General features: G+C 46.5%; 1 protein-coding gene across 1 annotated transcript in view; it reads right to left on the bottom strand.

The window, feature by feature from the left end:
• LOC8036499 (exostosin-1b) overlaps positions 1-21207 on the bottom strand; it is a 165867-nt gene that overhangs the window by 11355 nt on the left and 133305 nt on the right. The window contains exon 4 of the mRNA XM_029974101.4: positions 5182-5442. Coding sequence (XP_029829961.2) covers positions 5182-5442 — 261 coding nt within the window. The remainder of the gene's footprint in view (positions 1-5181; positions 5443-21207) is intronic.

The raw sequence follows: 21207 nt of genomic DNA, 5'->3' as shown, positions 1-21207 counted from the left end.
TTAATGAAGAAGAAAGCTAAAAAGAGAAATCTGAAACAATAATTTAAAACAACTGTTCAGGAATGCATAAATATACTCAATACCTGGATTACATCAAATGTTTCAAGAGTTCACCAAGGTGATTTTCTTGAGTGGACTGAACTTATGGGGGGCATCAGAAAATGTCGCTGTTCTTTACTTGGCGAAAAAAGGCCTTTGGCATAGAGAAATTTTTACCTTGACCTATAGCAAAGAAATGCATCTAATTTTATCTGGATTAATGTTACACCTTCGAGAGATGTTTTCATCATAGAACCAATTTGCCACAAGGCACTGATTGACCTGTGTGACTTGCTACTAGCTTTCTACAAAATGATTCTGTTTCAGCATTGTCCTTCCGTGTTATAATAAATTATAATGAGGACAGATATTGGACATTTGGCTTGACCAGTGTCTGAAGTACATGTCTTGCTAAACAAATTCACCCATCCATTTTTTTGTAAAATACTATAATCAGACGAACCTCCTAGCAATCCAAAGTAATGTTTAACAAAAAATATGTTTTTTTTTTTTTTAAATAAGAGCAAGATCATCTGCAGTATGTCTTGAGATACTTTTTAAGTGCCTTGAAAGTGAAACATGTCAAAGACATATTATGTGCCATCGACCTATTTATTAAAATTGTATAGAAATTTAGAGACAAATCAATTTGTGTTAAATGCAAACTAGTGTGTAGGCAAGAAGCAAATTAATCAAATGGCAACATGAGTTGAGTTTAAACCACACATGAACAAAAAATAGACACAGCAAAGGTCCATCGTGACAGTCTTAATATTTTTTTATGTCCCCGGGTTCAGATGCTATGCGAGTCCATTGCAGATCATATTAAACCTCACATGGTTAATGGTTATATTTTCCACATTCACAAGTTGATTGTGCAATTACTGATCTCTGCAATGTGCGATGGTAAATTTTATAACTGTTTATACCTCTTTCGCCAGCACTGCGTAGCGCAGATAAAAACAAGCGGACAACGAGACATCGGAAACGGCACCAGTGATGAAAATAAAAATAACCAGCTGAGTAGGACCTGAAAGACGGCTTCTCCCACGCACGCCTTTTCATCATACCCCAGAAGCTGGCTTCCCCACCTGACACACGAGCTCAAGGAAAACACCCCCCTTCTATCTGCAGGAACTGGTTCGATTTTCGCGGAATCTGATGTATTTCCTTCGTAAAGTATTTGCCAAGTGGATGAAACAAACAAACAAAAAAAAATTATATATATATAAATAAATACGGAAAGCCCGATGTGCGCGTTGCCATCTAAAACCAATCACGTATGTTTGCGGCGGATGGATTAAACTCCAAATTATGCGACCTCACTACGGGTAAGGTCAAAACAACTCTCTCAAGCAAAAGAAAAAAAAAAAAAAATCAAGCAGGCAAATAAAATTCAGAAAGCAAAAAAACCAAATACACCAAATGCAAAAAATAAAAAAAAAGCTTTTTTTTTTTTTTTTTTTTTGTATTACTCCATTCCGACCCTTTAGAAATCCATTTGAGAGTCTAAAGCCGCGGAAACCAATTCTTTGTTCGGCAGCGAGAACACGCGCGCGCGCGACTATCCTCCAGGTCGGGAAAATAATCCCATCTTATTCGAAACGAGAAAGACAATACCTAAAAGAAAGAAAGAATAAAAAAAGAGAAAAATATCTACACCTGCCGCGGTGGAGAAAAAAAAATAATCGAAAAAAAACAAACAAAATTGACCTGACAAGCGGAAAAAAATACAGAAACAAAAATATAAGCAAACAAAAATGCGACGAGATGCACCGAGATAGAAGATGGAGACAAAGGGAGACAAGCAGCGACGAACAAGATAAAAAAAAAAAAAAAAAAAAGAACACACACAAAAAAAAAGGACAAAGAAACGGCGATCTTCCAACGACAACCGGAAATTAAGAGCAACGAGTCTAAGAGCGACCCGAGACCTTAGCGAGCACTCGATTTTTCCCTTTTTTCGTCGGGAGGCAAAAATAATCGGGTCAGGCGAAAGGGCACCCCGAACCCCATTCCTTTTTTCCACGCGAAATCATATCGCAGCCCCACTTCGCTCGCGGACCATTCAGACCCAGTGGGAAGTGCAAACCTCGTTGGCTTTCTCCTTGGGGTACCCCACGGGTTCACCCGAGAACTTGGGTGAGTCAATGGTGCATTCGTATTTGTATTTTAGGACACAGCAGCAGACCCTAGGGCACTCCAAACAGGAGGGGTGCGTAATCAATAAAACAAACAACACTTTTTTATGCACCGGTATAAAATATTTAAAAAAAAATAACATATATTATTACGGTGCATGTCCAACACAAAGCGAATACCTGCAGACATCCGGAAATAACCTTCAAGTACAGATCCAAGCACTGGAATCAAGCATTGGCACCTTTGCCTCCACCGCACCAGTCGGACGCGCTCACTTGGCTACCGCCTTTGAATGCGTTCGACCAGTGCAGTGGAGACGAAGGCAGCGAGCTTCAGGTGTACCCACTAATCAGTCCAATCAGAGCTCGGCCCTCAGACGTCCTCTCTCGTCTCCTCCTTTCCCTCAGTTTACACAAAGGATGGATGGATGGATGGATGTTAATGGCTCTACCCTTCGTAACGGGCGGTAGCTTGCGCCACCTAGCCTCGAGGCCAGGGTTGCCAAATTGGGCTATTAATAACCAAATTGGGCTACCTTGTCATGCATTTGGCGTCGAAATCTGGCGGTTGGCTATGTGGCGTTTTTGGGCTATTCCGCATCCTAACGCGGCCATTTTTGTTTTGCTTGGTTTAGTGTAGGTATACAAAAAACACTTCAGCATGGACACAAACCGACCGTCCACCCTTTCTGGATTCCCGCTTTCAGGGATCTTCTGCGTGAAAATGCGTGGGCATGAGCTACCGTGACCTGGATTCAGCTCCGACGCTCCCAAGTTCTTTCTGCTTCCTACCGGCGTCTCCTATTTTCTCGAGTTACCCACCATCCTCCTACAGGAGGCACCTCATCCGAGGAAAAATGACACTAAAAGGCCACTCAATACATCCTGCAGAATTTGATGTCGGCTGATAACGCGTACTGTACCGCATGTGTCGACGGAGGCTTTTTAGCGAATCGTTGAAGTTTCTTAAAGCACAATGAGCCATAACCAAAGACAACAGATTTGGGACAATGAATATTCCGAACAAGGCCAAGATCGATGCGCAGGAGCAGCCCTGTTTCCGTTGCTATCCGAGCTTGCCATCGCGCTCCCGACACTGCCCATGTGGAATGCCGCCGTGGAGAGGGTATTCAGTCACGTGTCCCTCACAAAGTCAGGCCTAAAAAAAATATGTCCCTTCCAACTCTTCGAAACGTCCTCTATGTAAAGTTTGCTTTTCTTAGGAAGAACGAGTGCTGTAAGGACACGAACCCTGCTGAAGAAGTTTTTGCCCGTTTTAACACGGAAGTCATATGAGGCGAGTAAGCCGTGCACGAGCGAGTGCTTCATAACTATGCGACTGTAAAAACACGTGTGGAAAATTGTTGTACTTTTGTGTTTGACATAAAACGTTCAATACAATTCAAGATGTCGTAGATTTCGCAAGCTGCTCCTAAACCCCAGATATGCAGACGCAGTGCCTTTGAATTTAGCTCGCACATTCCAGCGCACGATATTTTGGGCTCTGCAGAATATGGCTACTTTTGGGCTACATAAATACCTTGCATTTGGCTACTTTTGGGCGACACCGTCTGGCATTTGGCGGTTTAAGCTAGAAACTACATGGCAACCCTGCTCAAGGTATGGAAATACTCTTCAAAAAGGCGTCGTCATGTTGACAAGCTGTGGGAGGTAATCCCTCCCAATCGTTAATCGTGTTTGTGAAAAAAAAAAAAAAAAAAAAGATATCTCTTAGCTTTCGCAAAAAAGTGGCTGAACAGATTGTGAGTGTTTGTGTCGCGTTTGATGCGTTCGAGAATTTCGAATTGTTTCGAGGTTAATTTATAGAAATACAGCTAATGAAAAAAAGAAAAACTTCAATCTGGTCATCTTTTTGCGCACGTGGAAGGGCTGTAGACCTACTAGGTTCAGCATAGTTGACACGGAGTCTAGTCTAACTTAGCAATGTCACCATTGTTATGTAAGTAGCAATGCTAAGCGCTTTTTTTTATTAGTTTTACTAAGTTGGTTTAAAAAAACGTCGGAGACACCTCTGTCAGAGAAGCGTTCCAAGCCACCGTTCTCAGATCTCTCAGTCGACAAGCTGCACGGAAAAGGGCGACGTTCGAAAACGGTCGTTCTCTGCTACCACCCGCACGCGGGCAGGTGCGCGCGGACACGGGCGGATAGCGTTCCGCGCCACCAGCGGCACCGCTCCCTGCCGCTCCCACATGCGACCGCGGAAAACCCTTCTACGTGCGAAGCTCTGTTTACGCAAACTTTCGCGGAAACTTTTATTTTTCAGTAGAAATCACATTAAAATCACTTTCCACCTCAGACAGCGTGCATCCAACGTTCCACCGGTTCCGCCGCTTCTGACCACAACCGTGCTGATACAGACCTCTGGGCTAAGAGCGCAGCGAGCGCCACCGAGCGGACGCGTCACGAAAAAGGCGTCAGTCGTTCTAGGGAGCGAGTGAACTGACCTTGATCTAGTAACGTCGTTCCGGACGCCAAAGTTTTATACGAATAGACCCGAGTAAAGGCGTGGCCCAGAAAAGGTCTAAAACGGGAGGAGCCGAGGCGTTTCCCGATAAAAATCTGAGGCCGATGCAGAGCTCTAAATGTAACTGATTCGAAGCATTTAAGTTTTGCCGTTATTACTTAGAACTTTATTGCCTAGCCCAATAATTTTCGAGTTAATATAGACTAGATATTTCGCTAAATCAAGCAAGCATCAAAGAGAATTCTGGGAACGTAGGTGTACGGACCCAGAATTCTCCTAAGGCGTCGTAATCGGATGATGATGCGCCCAAGCACTCCCCAAGCGAGCAAGATGGCGGCTCCCTGAGGCCGTACTTGTAAACGTGTGTAGTAACACTAGTAGTGTTCCAGCTTTGGCGGCGTCTCCTGTACCTGTCACTGTGCAGCTTCCAACACGGAGCACACTTTCAAAAGGGGTGTATAGCCCGGAACACCCTCGATTAAAAGACCGGACTGCGCGAGTGAGAGACCAACTTGCCCTGGCCAGGTACTTGGAGCGGAGCATGGCCCTGAGCAGGCGCTGCAGCGGCTGGATCGTGGGCAGAGCCGCGTACACCACCGCCGTGAAGCTGTTCCGCCGCCGGGTGGCCACCTCCGGGCAGTGTCCCGGGGAGTGCCGGTGGAAGGGCAAGGGTGCCAGGGTGTCCGAGAAGGACGGCAGCGTGAGCAGGGCCCCCGGGTGGCTGTTCCACACCACCGCGTGGTGCGCCTCCCACGTCCGGACCCGCTCGCGGAGAATCTGCACGCACAAAGGACGCCCAGAGACGCTTTTACTCCACTCTCTGACGTCACGGCACTGCGGAGGCGCTGCTGTCGGCGCCGCGCAAGCGCAGATGTTTCACGTGAATCTGGTTTGGCCAAACGCGGGCTTGTTTGTAAACAGTCATTTCGACATCTAAAGGGAGGAAAGGCTCAGAGGGTCTGAAAGACTCAAAGGGCTGAAAGGTCTGAAGAGCGGAAGGGTCTGATGGGCTGAAGGGGTTTGAAGGGCTGAGATCGTCCCATAACACATCGGGGCTGAAGGTTTATTTTTAATAAAACTCCGTTCACCACTAAGTTGATAGTGCGTTGGAAGCGTACACCTTTTACGTACCTCACTGTCAAATGGTCCGACGAGCACTTATAGGTGGTCGTTGGACCAGTCGTACTTCTATCTTTCATGAAAGGGAGGCGGATGATGGGTCCGGCGAGTACGCACACTCCGAGACAGTATAAGAGTATTGCGCACGGGAGCAAGCGCTGCGCGTTTGCGTTAGCGTTGCGTATTTGACGCAGCGCATGCGCGTGAGACACGCAAACTGCGGTTTTAAATTGACGCGTCGTCCCCGTGCGTCAATTTAAGACCGCAGTTTGGTCTTCGCGCACGCGCTGTGTGGAGACGCCACGTTAACACAAACGTACGGTGCTTGCGTTCGCTCGCATACGTAATATAAGCCTCGCTATTATTAGCACAAATAAAATATCAGGGTTTTTTTCGCACTTTACTTCGAAAGGGTATTAGGGGACATAGAATTTTACCGGTGTTAATTTTTTTCTCGAATTCGGGTATTGTCTTTTTTTTTTCGGGGTTTATAATTTTCCACAAATTCGGTGTCTTTGTGTAAATTTGTTAGTAATAACCAATTCACACAAAAACACCGAATCTGTGAAAACAAATGCCCCCCCCCCCCCCCCACACACACACACAAAAGACCCCCCCCCCCCCCCAATATGAAAAAAACAACAAAACAAAACACGAAACTCTACTTGTAAATGATCAAATTTCCACCAGTGCAGTTTTGATGACAGCCCACCCCAATTGAAGAAGAAAAATATCCTCGATCGGGCTTGCTTGCACTAAGTGTCGCGCAGGGTATATCTTCCACCGTACTGTCAGCTTAGGGGTAAACGGAGTATAGATACCGTGCTGAAGTTACATACCATATTTTATTGTCCCTATCTATTTTTTTTTTTTGCTACAAGTGGAAAAGAGTATTAGGCACTGTGAACACAGCGCCAACATCTTCTATATCTGCCCGTTTCGATCTGGATGAGCGTCGTACCAGCGTGCGGTCGTGTATCTCTACTGCGTGATGAACGTGAAGCGGAGCCCAAGTTCGTTTGCTTCTTGCGCAGGAATTGCGATAATGCCAGAACGCCGAGCTCTTATTGGCTGATTGAAGAAAATAGAGGGTAGACCCCGAGGCATCTAACATTAAGATCTACCCACTATCCTCGCCACCAGAGCCAATCATAGCTCGGCGTCACTCTGACGTCACTCCAGCTCCTGTGCAAGAAAACAGTGGCACTGTACTGGCTAACTTTCTCATCTACATGAGAGACACCAGGGGGGGGGGGGGGGGGGGGGCTAGGTTGTACATTCACATGTACATTTTAAATGGTCACGGAAGTGACGTATTGGCGTCGGGTCGGTGGAGTCCCAGACGCCCATCGCAACCAACAAACACGGGACACGATCAAACAGTGACACCGTTGTTTGCGGTTTCGAAGACCGTTCACGAGTTTCAGTGAAAGACCACGACCTAGAAAAGGAGCACCCCCTTACCTCTTAGAGAAAGGAATCGACTCGACTGGAAGGTTTGAACATGGTTAAAACATAGTCTGCTGTTGGAACCACACCGAACGCGGGTGTACTTTTTTTTTTTCTCCCTTCGCATCGGGTACACGCCAGGAAAACGAAACCAACCCTAATGGTACACGCGCATCACCTTGAAACGTTGCTAAAGAAACTCGGTTTAGATCCTGCACACCAAACAGGCAATACGCGAACACACGCAAGAAAACGCTAAAAAAGACCAAACGTGAAGCACTTAGGAACGCATCGCAATACGGACCACACCGATATCTATATATACATAGTATAGTGTTAGAATACTCGATGTGCTTTTTGTGTGCGTGTGTGTGTGTTGCGATGTAGAACTGGTAAGCCACGTGGCTGTTGGTGGGCGTCGTCAACAAACAAACTAGACAAAAGGGTATAGGGAGAATACAGGGAGGAGAAAACACTTTGATCCGGCGGAAGAAACGGTTGGCACGCGAGAAAGAAAACCGTAGATCGGGACTGCCGAGGCCCATTCCATCGCTTCGGTTTCCCTCCATACACGCGCTCGTGCACGCGCGCTCCAGATGCGTTCGCACGGATCGTTCAAGACGTAAAATTTCCATCAGGGACGCGCGTGACCGGTTCCCCGTGCACGCCGAACGAAGACGCCCGTTGAAGACGCGTATACGGAGGGCGGCCGCGTCTTTGAGAGGCGATTACGCGCACGTGAAACGGCGTCTCTCCCGAGCTCGCTTTCTAAGTCGCGCTCCCTTTTATCCCCGCAGAATGCGTAAACAGAGTCCCCTCGGGAATCGGTTATGGGTTTCCCTTATTTCCCTCGCAGCGGGCTCTCGGGGAATAGAAACAATTAGGGATGCAGAAAGCGTGTACCGTCTCCATCGTCGGAGCGCGCGCGGGCTCTCTCGCTCGCCAGCGGGGGGTTATACTTGGGATTTCCTTTTATATGCTCCTCAGTAAAGGTATTCATCTTCCTGCTGCTGTTCTAGGGGTTGTTTACAAGCAGTGGAACGGTTAGGGGACGGACGGACGGACGGGCGAAGCGCGTCGTTCAGCACGACGGTTACCTGTATACTATGTAACGCGCATTATGCATTACACTCGCCAACAACGGAAGAAAAAACTGTGCGTTGTTTTTCGTTCTAGATGGCGCTGTGATCAGCCGTTTCAACTAAGTATCAAGAGGGTTTCAGCGAGGAAGAAAACGCGTTTCGGTCGGTGGTATTAAAAACGCAAGTCGCCGGAGACAGTTCAACAAAAGTTCAGAAATGAGTATGGAAAATATCTGTGCACATTTCACGCGTTATTTGCGAAGAGCTGACTTGTCACGATCGCGTCGAAAAGCGGCAAAACGCGAATAGTCTATTTCATTCGAGCTACGCCCACCAGTTCTTTGCATGCCACCCACATCTCCAATCTCTTTGAACTCTGCATACAGCACTTTTGACGCTTTCACCATCTGACGGGATCGCATCCACCACACTCGTTTCTGAACTGTCGTTGCACTCTCATCGGCTATTTACTTTTGTGGTATTAGACAAACCAAAAAAAGCTTTTTTTTTTCTTTGCTGACGTCATGTTGTTTCAATGAGTCGATTTTTGTAACGCACGAAACTTCTGTGTGTTTCTATCTGTCATAGTTTTTTTAATACAATATTTTTTAATGGTAGAAAGACTTCAGGCTTACTCTGTGAGACCGCACAATCGTACACAGTTTTGCAGACGACCGATCCGAAAAACGATCCATCGCTATTGCGCATGCGCGTGCGGTGCCTGGCCAACCGTCCGGGCTCACGCGCCGACGGCGTCTCAACGAACGCCATCTGGTCGATCGTCTGCAAAACGGCTCCCCAAAAGCCTCCATTACAAGGATGTATTTGATGTGTCTTTTATTTTTCTTCTAACATTTAGGAGAGCCCTTCACACACTTTCGCACATTGGCTTGTCAAGAACCAAGCACACGGCGGACACCTATTGTGTAGTATACCTACTTCAATTATACATAAAGGGGAGGGAGGGTGGGGGAGGGGGGGCTTAAGCATATAATTAATGTGGTACATTAGCTACTGAACGGCAAATACAATTACGGAGGATCTTATTATGTGTTAGATGCATATTACGTTTCTATGCATATCGTATGAGAGAGAGTAAGAGGCATCCAAGTTGCCGTAATACTAAAAGAAAAGTTGTTTGCTGGTCCCGGGATCAGTCCGCGAGAAGGAGGCCGCTAGGTCAGAAAATCGAGTGAATTGGCCTTCAGTGCGCTAACAGACTTCGTGGACGTCGACGAAAACTAACCATATAGAACTTCCACGGCAGTTCGTAAGCAGTTTAATCGAGAAACGTTCACGAAGTATACAAGACGGTGAAAAATGCTATCGCATCTCAACAAGAGTCTGCGCAACGACTTCGGCAACAATTTAGCCTCTTTTTTTTTTCTTTTTTTGCGAGGCGTTAGGCAGAAACAAATCCGGTAATCGGCTGTTAAAACGTATAGCTCCGGGCAATCTTTGGTCGTCCAACATCACGTTTCCCCTCGCACCCCGTCCCCCCTTCGTCGTCGCTGAATGCCGCGGGGTGAACCGTCGGATCGATGTCATCGACTCAGCCATCAGTGAATTAATGCTCCGTGCTTCCAAATGTTACTTCTAGCTCCCTGCAGGGCAGCCACGCCAGCAAGGTGCCATACGGTACACGGTATCGGGAACATATGTCTCCGACCGACGTGCTTACACAGCACCGCCTTAGACAGGAAGCCGTAGCGCTTAATTTTCTACGTCGCCTATACCGAGGGCCAACGCGGGGCACGTATTGGACACGACGCTATACGTCAACGTTCGGCTGGAACTCGTATTGGACACGAGCCCCAGCCGAACGCCGATGCAGCACTCGTGTCCAATAAGCACCCCGCGTTGAGCGAAGCTCCGCCCACGAAAGAAAAGCGAAGCTCCGCCCACACGGAAACTGTGCCGCTCGGTGGAAGAGGCCAAACACCGTGCATCGAACTGACAATTCCGTAGAATATACGAGGCTATTTTTCCAGACCGCGTGTACACAGCTCCGATGGGCGAATACACGGGTATACCTGTATAGCGTAGCCCGCGGTCTTCATTGCCAGAAAAAAGTTGTGTTAAGCATGTAGTTCTCATTCTGTGACTATGAGTGCACTTGGGTTGATCTTGTTTTATTTTCTCTTTTTTTTCGTCTGTGTGTGCGTGTGTTCCCCAAAATACTACGAAGCATCACCCCAAAAACAAACAAAGAAAGGCTAGCTTTACCCGAGAAGTGGTGCCTTTCCGAGTTCTTCGAGCCGGGCACTCTCTCCCACGTCGAGTCTCACGATCTTCGTGGTTTGCGCTTTGCTACTCGAGTTCTTATCGCGGATGGGTGTCTGTCTGCCAGATTCCATTACAAACACAAATCGGAAGGCGACGAACGTGTCGTATCTATAGCCGGCCTCACTTTGTTGTGCGCGCGTGTGCGTGCGTGCGTGGCGTGGTTCATTTTAGTGATATATCTTGCGTTACGCGTCGCCTGGTCCTTTCTCGCTGCTGCGTTTTTATTCTTTAGTTTGCCGTTGTTAGAGTATTCAGGAGAAACTCTCGTTGAAGAAACCAAGATGGCGTCTCTCACTCTCTTTTTTTCTTTTCTCTCTCTCTATTTCTGAGTTAGAAGTTGGACGTTGCACGTCTTGAGGGCGTCCCCTTGGGGAAAAAGAACGTAACAGAGCGGCCCAGGTTCTCCGGCTCTTTAGGGGAGAAAAAAGAAGAAGAAAGTTATCTCGCTTTGAGCAGGCCACTTGACTTGTTCCGGAAGAAGCATGCCCGTTGTTTGTAAGACAGGGGCCATTGACGACTCGGATGCGTCGTTGCGGAACGGTAAAAAGCTCACGTTCGAGCGCTGAAGAGGCTCCTCTAGCTCGCTGCGGCGCTTGGTTGTTATTTACACGGCCATTGGGAGAAGTTTGGGGAAGGAGTAACGAGGCATGGAGCGGGCTCCTTGTTTGGGAGAACTCTGATTGCAGAAAAACTTTTCCTTTTACCCCGTTTCTTTTTTCTTCTTTTTGGCAGCGAGCGCGCTCATGTTTCTTTGAAACGCATTTGTGTGATTTGTGTAGTCGTTGCTCGCGAGGCGGACGACGCGACTTTTCTGCTTTCTGTGAAAACATTGCTTTATAATTGTTTCATTGAGTCGGAACGTGTAACTTAGCAGCGCGATTGATTTTAATATACAATAGAGTGCGCCAAAGAAGTCCTTAGCTCTTCACGCTATAGCGTAAGGAACGCAGAATATTCGCGCCGTGTCCCCAACGTCAGACTGACCGGCAGCACTTTGTGCATCGATGCGTTGTTGCGCCGCCGCTCGGAGTCTGTTCGGGAGATCGGAGCACGCGCGGAGCGAACACTCGCGCCGAACAAACGAAGAACCCTATTATAGGTTCGATCCCTGCGTCCGTCGGTTTCCATGTATAATACGCCTAAAAGGCGGTTCTGACGTCGCGCCGCTGTTGGCAGGGCGGATGCAGAGACGCATCACTCGAATGTGGTTTGTTCCTTCGCACGCGGACTGCCCAGACCTCGTGGGGGTCTTGTTTGCAAAACAGCGCGTCGGTCTATAGACCCTTTTGCTGTTTACGAACACGAGTCGTCTCTTGCGTCTGAAGAGACTTACGGTCGCTCCGCGTTTTGTTGGCATGGCCCCTCCGGGCTTGTTGAAGTCAAATTTACCCCCGGCACTGTGAACCTTTCTAGAGAAATCCCAAAGTTGGGAATTCAGCAAAATCCGTCTAAAACTTAAAAAAAAAAAGGGGCACGGAGGTTTATAGACACGTGGCCATGTAAACTACGTTTTTCGCAATAATTTTAAAGGCCCCAGGTTAGCGTGCAGTCGTACCACACCGATCAGGTCGTTTCATTCTTTACGCATATCGTTCTTCCACCGCGGGCCCCGAATAATTCTGAAAATGTGATAAGATACCGTTTTTCTCATATTTGCGAGCTCAAATCTACGCACTATATGCATATATAGACAGTACGCAGATTTGAACTCGCAAAGAAAGCAAAAACCCTCGGATCTAGTTAGACGCAGATCTGAAGTGTTCCAGAACTACCCGGTAGGCGGCGCCAGCAGAGAGCGAGCGTGTTCTCTCGTCGTAAGTGGACAGTACGCACTCGGTCAGGAATCAAACTCAATTCTGTGAACCGGCCTTTACATAGCGTGAAACCGGGCGTACGGGCTAAACAAAATACTAGATAACAGAATTAATAAAACGTAGAGAGGACGAAACACAGGCGAGTACATTCTTTCAACTCGCAACAAAGTTTATTCCATGGAGCGCGATCGGCCGTTCCCCCGCGCATTCTTAGAGAAAGGGGAAAAAGGAAAAGGAAGAGCGGGGAAGTCAGAAGGAAGAAAGGACGGGTGGGAAGGGGGGAGAAGTGCGTCGACCCTCGCTCACCAAGGTCGTATAGTCACACCGGAAAGCTCCAATCGCAGAGAATCCATCTCTCTATCAAAGAAGGCTAACTATTGGCTCTGATCCCCCGCCTCCCCCCCCTAATTTCCTTTTACAACGCATACACACACAAGCGGGAAAAAAACATTAACGCCGGAAGTTCTTTTTTCTTTTTCAATTGGTTTGCTTATTTGTTTTCCGAATCTCTGAGGATGTTACCTAGCATACTTCACCAACACGCTCGTCAGGAACATGGGCTAAAAATGTCCACACAAACGCCCATGTATACACTAAGTACATGCAACCGATCGCATTCAAGTGCAAGCGCACGGGAGCACCTACACGCAGACACGAAAACCCACAGGCACGCCTGCAGGCTCCCACGCGCGCGCACACACAAACACACCCACACGCACGCACAACACCCACACAAGTACAACCTCCTTTCTGCGGGAAAAGTCATCACACCGCGGTCGGCGAGATCACGTCAGAGAACGCCAAGAGAGCCAGAAGCACGCAGCAGAGATAATCACACACAGCGATGCAGGACCACTCGCCCGCCGAGGTAAAACCCCACGCCCAACCGAGCAAACCCCAACAACAAAAACACGCACACACACACAAAAGAAGCTCGTACTATACAACATAAGGCCGAAAGATACCAAGCGAAAACAAAGAAAAGGAAGCGTAGGAGGGGATGAGGACGCCTCGACCGAAACCAAGTCAGCCGTGCGCTCCCCCGCATCTCAGAAAAAAGAAAGATGGGGAAGATGGAGGCCTAAGTCACTACTCCCCCGAGGGATGTGTGGCCAAGACTGCGCGAGTCGGCCGGTTGTTGTTGCTCGACAGAACCGAGAACAGCAGCCCGACAGGAAATATATTTCCTTTTTTATGGCACGCGAATAACTTCGCTCATCTCTTCCGCAAATTCTTTCCCAGTTTCTTGTCTTTTCCTCCCTTTTGCTCCGTCTTCCACGTTTTTCTCTTCTTCTTCTTCTTCTTTATATCCTTCTTTCTATACTAGTTTAAGAAAGCGGCAGTCCTTTCGTTTCCCCCTTTTTTTTTATGGCTAGTAGGGATAAGTTTAAGCGACGCCTAATACGCGAGCGCACGCGCGTGTGAGAACACAGCGATACGAAGACTAAACAGAAGCAGAGAAATACGCGACGATACGCGAAGAAGCGAAGGCGGAGAGATACGAAACTGCCGAAATGACATCCGCTTTGAACGCACACGCACACACAAACTCACACACACACACACGCACACGGCATACTAACATATACGCACGCACAACAGGAGCAGCTATCCTCTTCGAGGCCTGCCTACGCGAACAAAACAAAAAAAGTAAGAAGTCAAGCCAAAGCGAGCAACAAAAATTAGAGCGTATTTTCCGCCAAAGAAAGTGCCCGAGTCGACGCGAACCGAACCATTAAAAAAAAAAAAAAAAAGTCTTCTCCCACTCCCTTTTTTTTTCTCTCTTTTCTTTTTGTTGCACCAACCATTTATGTACTCATGTTCAAACTTATTATTTCCGCTTGGAGAAAACTCGCGGAATGCGAAGTTGGCACGATGTGGCGGCAAGCCACAAAGTACATTACATTCCTCCCTCCCCGGGGAAAGATGAAGAAAATGACCGTTCCCCATACCGCTTCTTTTCCCCTTCTTCCCTAAGCTTTTTCCGTAGATTCCGCCACTTTCGTCCCATGTGTGTTTTACTCCCTCGTTTTCTCAAGGTTCTCCCTAAACTCTGCTATCTAAACCTCCTGCATTTTTCTTTCTCCCCTCTAAAGTGTCTCACCCCAACCCGCCTTTTTTTTTATTTTTATTTTTTAGACATTATATATATAGTTTTTTTTTTTTTTTTTTTTTTTTTTCCGGCTTATTTGCTCTGCCACTTTCTTCCCTGACACGTCTTTTCTCAAGCATAGCCACACTTACTCCAGCTCCATTCAAATTTTCGCCCCTCCAGTTTCCGAACAAAAAGCAGCGCTCTTCCTTATTTTTCCCCACATACTGTGTCCTTTGTTTTTCCTTTCCCTAAAACATCGGCGTGTTTAATTTTTTTTTTCTCTCGATATGTAGAGAGAAGTGTTTCCCTACATTTTTCTTCATTCCTTTTCGTTTCCGTTCCGTCAAACTTCGTATCCTTCCCTGTAGAATTCCCGCAGACGCTTAGCATGGATCCCTGTGTCCCTCACCGCGTGTTCTGCCTCTCCCTTTCCGCGAGGACAACGTACAGCCTCCCTGAGGCCATTTAACAAACCTTGCACGAGTTCGCAAGTTAGGGTTATGCTTCTTGCTCTGTGCACACTTCGGTGTTTCATTTCGTTTTCGAAATTAATCAAGTTTTTCCTTCTTCTTCCACAAGAAATAAATATCTTACATTCTTGTCTTTCTTTCTGTTTCTTTTTCGCTCGAGATGTTCCCCGAAAGCCGTACCATTCCAGTTTCTCATAACCTCTTTAACTAGGCGACCCCCGATACAAGCTTAGCATTATTCAAATTTTGCCCTAGCATATGCAGTTTAGATTAAAAACCCTAAGCTGTAATTGTCGCAACGCACGAACAAAGCCGCCCTTGAAGAGCCTGAAAGAAACAATGTCATATTATATATATACAGGGTGTTTTTTTTAAAGCTTAACAGAATTTTTTAAAACAAACCATGAAAGCTAGGTTAATGCGGTCCGCGCAGGTGAGTTATACGGCCAGGGGGACATAGTATGGAAGACTAATTGTAACGATCAGTCGGCTAATTAATTAAAATTTGTTAATTAACTTTTTCATTAATTAAAATACATATATAGTTTCATTTAGAAACTTGCTCAGCGTCATCGGAAACCACCAAATCAGTAATTTTCAGAAAGACTTTGAACGCGTGAGAAGCGTAGTACGGTAGTAGTGCAATAAAGTTACCGCTCGTGGAGCAGGTACAAGGCTGGGGCTAGAGCCACTAAATGAGCTGCGCTTAGAGTATCGGCACTCCGCTCCCCGACATTGTTGTGGGCGCCGCCATTTTGGGGCTTGTCCAGAGAAGCCGCAACTGCCGATCGTCATGATTCAAAGGTTCGACTTTCTCAGCTTTAGATTCGGTGTTAGAAAGCTCATGAAATATTGATTCTCTCTCTAGCGAACTGTTTAATCATTTGTTGAGGGTGGAAAGACGTTTCCTGTGGTTTCAGAAAAAGCTTCAGATAACTGGCAACCATGATTTTGAGCCACAATATGGCCAAGTGTCGTTACTCTGAAGCGTAGCTTATTTAGTGGCACTAGCTGGGGCTAGATAAGAGACGGAAAAATTGCGCGGGCGCCTTATTGCAACCACTAACTTTGTACGTGCTCCACGAGTGGTAACTTTAGTGCACTACTACGCTTCTCACGCGCTCAAAGCCTTTCTGAAAATTACTGATCTAGTGGTTTTCGATGACGCAGAGCAAGTTTTTAATTGGAACCATATGTCTATTTTCATTATTTAAAAAGTTAATTAACAAATTTTAACTAATTAGCCGACTGATCGTTACGATTAGCCCCCTATACTATGTCCCCTTGGCCGTATAACTCACCTGCGCAGACGGCATTAACCTAGCTTTCATGGCTTGCTTTTAAGAATTCTGTTAAGCTTAAAAAAAAACACCCTATATATTATATATATACAGGGTGTTTCAGAGAACGCAGGCCAAATCGCTCCCGCGAAAACCACTCACCGCAACGAAAAAAGGCTTGTGGCGTTTTGGTCCTGGGCCCACTCGACCCAGAGCCTTTTATACTGGGAGAGTTCGGCGGTTCTTTGATCCAGCCGCCAGTCTGGCAGCACTGATCAAACAGTCTGGCAACTGTGCGCATCCGCCATGATGTGCCTTGCCGTCTAGCTTGATTGCACCTTTGCATTTAATTGCATTATAATTATAACCTTAAATTGCAAGCTTCACCCTTGTTTGGTGTAAGGCTGGTGGCGGCTGATAAAACCCGTTTGCCCTACTGACTCGAGCCGGCAGTCGGCTCGCTAGAGTCCATGGAGCGAGAGACGACGATGAAAATGATCGTTCTGCGCTGCGCTCTGCCAGACGATGAAAAAGAAATGGGGGGCTGCAGTGCCGTTGGGTGCTCGAACAACGCGAAAAAAGGGGTTCAGGATGTACCGGTTCCCGCAAGGAAAAGAAAACCGCGCAAGGCACAAGATCTGGGAAACCAAGAAGGGCTGACTGGAAGCCGAGTTCTCGATTGTGCGAGGTAAGTTTATGATTAACGTATACGATTAACGTAACAAAATGCTTGATTTTTCGACTTTCTCCTTACGCCAACAAAAGCGCAAACGGCAAAACCTACACGCGTATACATCGCATGTCAATGGGGACCCACTCGGCGGGAGGCACATCATGGCCGAAGCGGCGCCCGCTGAGTCCGCTAGACCTAGCGGGCCGTAAGCCCCCCCCCCCCCCCCCCCCCACCCGCCGAACTCTCCCAGTATAAAAGGCTCTGACTCGACCATCACAACTGGTGCACATATTAATGCGCTCGTGCTTTAGGCAAACAAATAACCGAAGAAGTCAACGTACACCCGCCGGCAATATGAAGGTGAACACCTTACCTGGTTTCTTGCCTGTTTTATGGCACCCTAAAGCCATATTAACTCTCAACGTCTCAAATGGTACGTGGCTTGGGGGTCTGAACTTTGCGTTCTAGCCCTCTTCTGGAACCAGAGCTTGTTCCAAAACTTGCAGGAGCGTCAAAAACAAGAAGAGGGCTGTTCACCTTCATATCGTTCACGGGTGTACTTCCAGTTCGAATCCTCGCCGGAGGCCATGTTGATAAAGTTTCGCCCATGTCTTTCTCTCGGCGGGAGCGATGTCTTTTTACAAATCGTTCGAGTTCTTTCGCGGCGTGATGCGGCTGCGGTCAACGAGTCCTGTAGTCGACGGAGCCACTTGCCATGCTTGTGAGTTTCATGAACATTCAAAACTAACGCTAATAGCGCCTACAAGCACACTAACGGCGAAAGTGCCGGCCGGATGCTCGTCGACATGGCTTGCCAGAAGGAAAAACGCGTTTTGCGAAACCGTCTTAAAGATGGTGGTAACGATAATGAACCCGTTTAGAGCGCTATATATACACACCACAAGATATCGATCGATCGGCACTAGAAAAACAACACAATTGTAAAGAAAAAAAAATACTATTTTGTTATTTTTCGCTGCCTGGTTATGAATATGACTATCGTCATTGATTTGTTCGAGAAAATACAATGCAGTAACTGCCACTTCCAAGTCAAACAAAAACGTAAACCCTCATTAAATAAAGAAAGAAAAGAAAAACGCGCAGTTTTTGACAGGTTAACTTGAGCGAAAACATCTTAATATCAGCTGGTAATATTGCCCCCAGATTCCAATAATGGCTGGCAATATTGTTCCCGGATTCCAATACTGGCTGATAATGTTGTCCCCAGATTCCAATAACGACACGGTGAAGGGAAATAATGAAAAAAAAAAAAAGAAAAACCGCCCTAGGCCATTCGATAAAATGCCAATAAACTCCCTCTGGCGAAACTTATCACGCGATGTTCGGGAACGACTCCATCCTCCCGGAATCACGGCGAACCCATAGATCCATCTCCATCCCATTTAATCGACATCCCGAGGGCAGAATAAAATACGAAAAATTCACGCTGTGAATGTCATGCTCGTAATATATATATATATATATATATATATATATATATATATATATATATATATATATATATATATATATATATATATATATATATAACAGCAACAAACGGAAGAAAAACAAGATGAAAGGAAAAGAAAGTGATAGTTCAAAGCACGGAAGATTACTAACGACGGCTTCTTAGGGAAGACGGGCACAACACGCATGGGGATGAGGTGGGGACATATTACGCTCCATCCCTAATATACTAGGGAAGAAGGGAGAACCATGTGGAGAAGGGTTCCCCGAGTGATCTAGTTGGGACAATCGTTAGAGAAAGGTTTTATCATTTACTCTTCCGCAATAAAACAAGATGTAATAATGACGGAAAAGAGAGTGATCTCTTTCCTCAACCAAACACGTTTTGAAGGCCATGTATAGACCGTTCCATTAGTGTCATAGCAGAGAGGATAAAAAGAGAGAAAAATGCCCTCTCCCTCTCACCCGCATCTCGTCTGCTCCGCCGAGTGGGCTGTACCTAGCATCCGGCTGGCGTACAAACTCTGTGTAAAATCGCGTCATTTTGAAAATTTCAAGCGCAGATGCGCAGATTTTGGTATGCCAGTTATCGTGTAATCTATGCTAGATAAAAAGACTAACAGGGTCCAATTGCGCTGTTACCTGCGTGCAGATAAAAAAAAAAAGGAACTGTGTTAGGATGGCCGGCGAAAAGTGAATCCGGCCATCCTAAAGTGAAAAAAAAAAAGGAACTGTGTTAGGATGGTCTCTCCGGCGAAAAGTGAATCCGGTGGTTGTACCTTTTTTACTATACAAAGTTCGTACTGGTGTAGGCCTTTAGCGACCATGAGTGGAAGTCTGAAATAATAAATAAAAACGTGCTCTCCTGCCGCAATACACGCAGTAGTTGAGGGTAGTACTGCCGGCTGACTCAACTGCTGTTTAAGTAACGGAAAAAAAGATATGCAAAGAAAAACAGAGAGCTCTAGGCTGATTTTGGAAAAGCCATAACTATTCTGAGAACGCGAACCACTTCAAAACGGCAGCCACGAGCGAGAATTCGATGTTCCGTACAGCCCAAAGATGGAGGATGGCAACCGCTCGGTTTGTCGTCTGCTAGCGGAGTCGAACGCGTGCCTTCTCTCTCTCGTTTTACCCCGCCGAACCCGCTGAATTTCCCGGATGTATGGAGAGGGCGCTGCTGTCGGACAAAATGGTGCCGCCCAGAGAGCGCTAAATGGAATGGTCTATACAAGTGCGAGATATCGTCACCATCTCTGCAAGATTCCATGGCAAAGCAAAGCTGGAGCAATCTTAAGGCGATTAATTACTCTTTCACACTGGCATTTACAATAGCAATCTAATCGGCTTAAACTTAATATCGAGACGCAATTCAATTACAACCCTAAGAAGAAAAAAAAAGGCTACCTATTATGCCCGCAATAAAAGACCCGCAAAAGCGTAGTCGTGGACATTTTAATCTAAATCTAAAAAAAAAAAAAAAAAGAGAAGACACACGCAGAATGACTGGAGCTCGTTGGCGGGCGGCGGCCATTTGGAAATCGTCCCGGAAATGTATGGAACAGCTCTCCGGTTTCTCTTCACCGGCCACCCCGCTTCCCTCTTCCCGGAAAGCGGAAGAGCGTTAGCCATCCACTTCCGGCTCTTCCGGAGAAGGCCACCCTTCCATCCCCTTTGCAAGAGCTCAGAGTCCGACGTCGGTCATTGCGAAAGGAAATGACTTCTTAGACCTTTTCACCTCTTTTTTTTTTTCTGTTTTCTTGGTCCCTTTCGTGTTATTCTCTTCGTCGTCCCTTTTCCCCCAAATTGTTTCTTTCCTTTCCCTCTTTTTTTTCTGCTTTTTTTTCTTCTTGCTTTCACTGACAATCTAACTCAAAACGAACGTGGAATCAATTCTCCCCGACCGCTCGCTTACACGCAAACACACACACACACACGCTAAGAAACTTGAGATTAAATTGGAAGAGCGTCGTCTTGCTGGGGTAGGTGGATAGGGAGACGACCCTATTTCGCGTTGCTTTGGACGGTAGCGAGCGCCATCTGTACTCGACGGTGTATACCTTCCGGACGTTGTGTTTATGACGCGAGTTTAAGGTCTCAACCGGGATCGTCGGCCCGTGAGCTAGGGTCACGTAATCAGAACTTATACGCGCAAAAAGCAGCATTAAAAAGGCACCTCGCGTTTTGTTCTTTCTTTCTTTAGAAGTGGAGAAGGCAGAAAAAAACTACATTCGCCACGTGATCATGCGTCCGCCCATAGGACCAATTAAACAGCGTCAAACGCGCCGGTCATTAGTCCCTTTCTGTTCATGATTGGTTGAGCGATCAAAGAACACGTACAGAAACAGGAGGAGCACAAAGGTGGTGTGTTTTTGACGCTGATTGGTCCCATCAGTTCGTAGCGTCGCCTGCGTCTGGACTTAAGGTGAAACAAAGTATAGTAAACGAAGTAAAGTAAATAAACGAAGTACAGGAAATAAGAAAAAAGGGAGGGAGAACGCAAACATCGATAACTGAATGCGTTGTCTGATCGGTTTATCGTTAAAAAATTACAAAGAAACACGTCATACTACAGTATTGCGATTTGCAGCATTAATAGGTACGCTTTATTATTTTTTCGTCAACTTAAAAACGAGGGGATTTTTTTTCCGCTTTTTTTCATGGAGAAGTCGCAATCTGGAACAAAAAATATAACGATCTTTTCCAAACGACACAAACTGGAGCACGCTCGACGTAATTTCGCATTCCCTTTCGGGAAAGCCCCCAAAACCTCATTAACAAATTTGTCCAACCAACGTTCGAAA

This window comes from Ixodes scapularis, unplaced genomic scaffold, assembly GCF_016920785.2.
Source record: "Ixodes scapularis isolate PalLabHiFi unplaced genomic scaffold, ASM1692078v2 PGA_scaffold10__122_contigs__length_95168666, whole genome shotgun sequence".
NCBI lineage: Eukaryota > Metazoa > Arthropoda > Arachnida > Ixodida > Ixodidae > Ixodes > Ixodes scapularis.
This window is presented reverse-complemented; position numbering and strand designations above follow the sequence as displayed.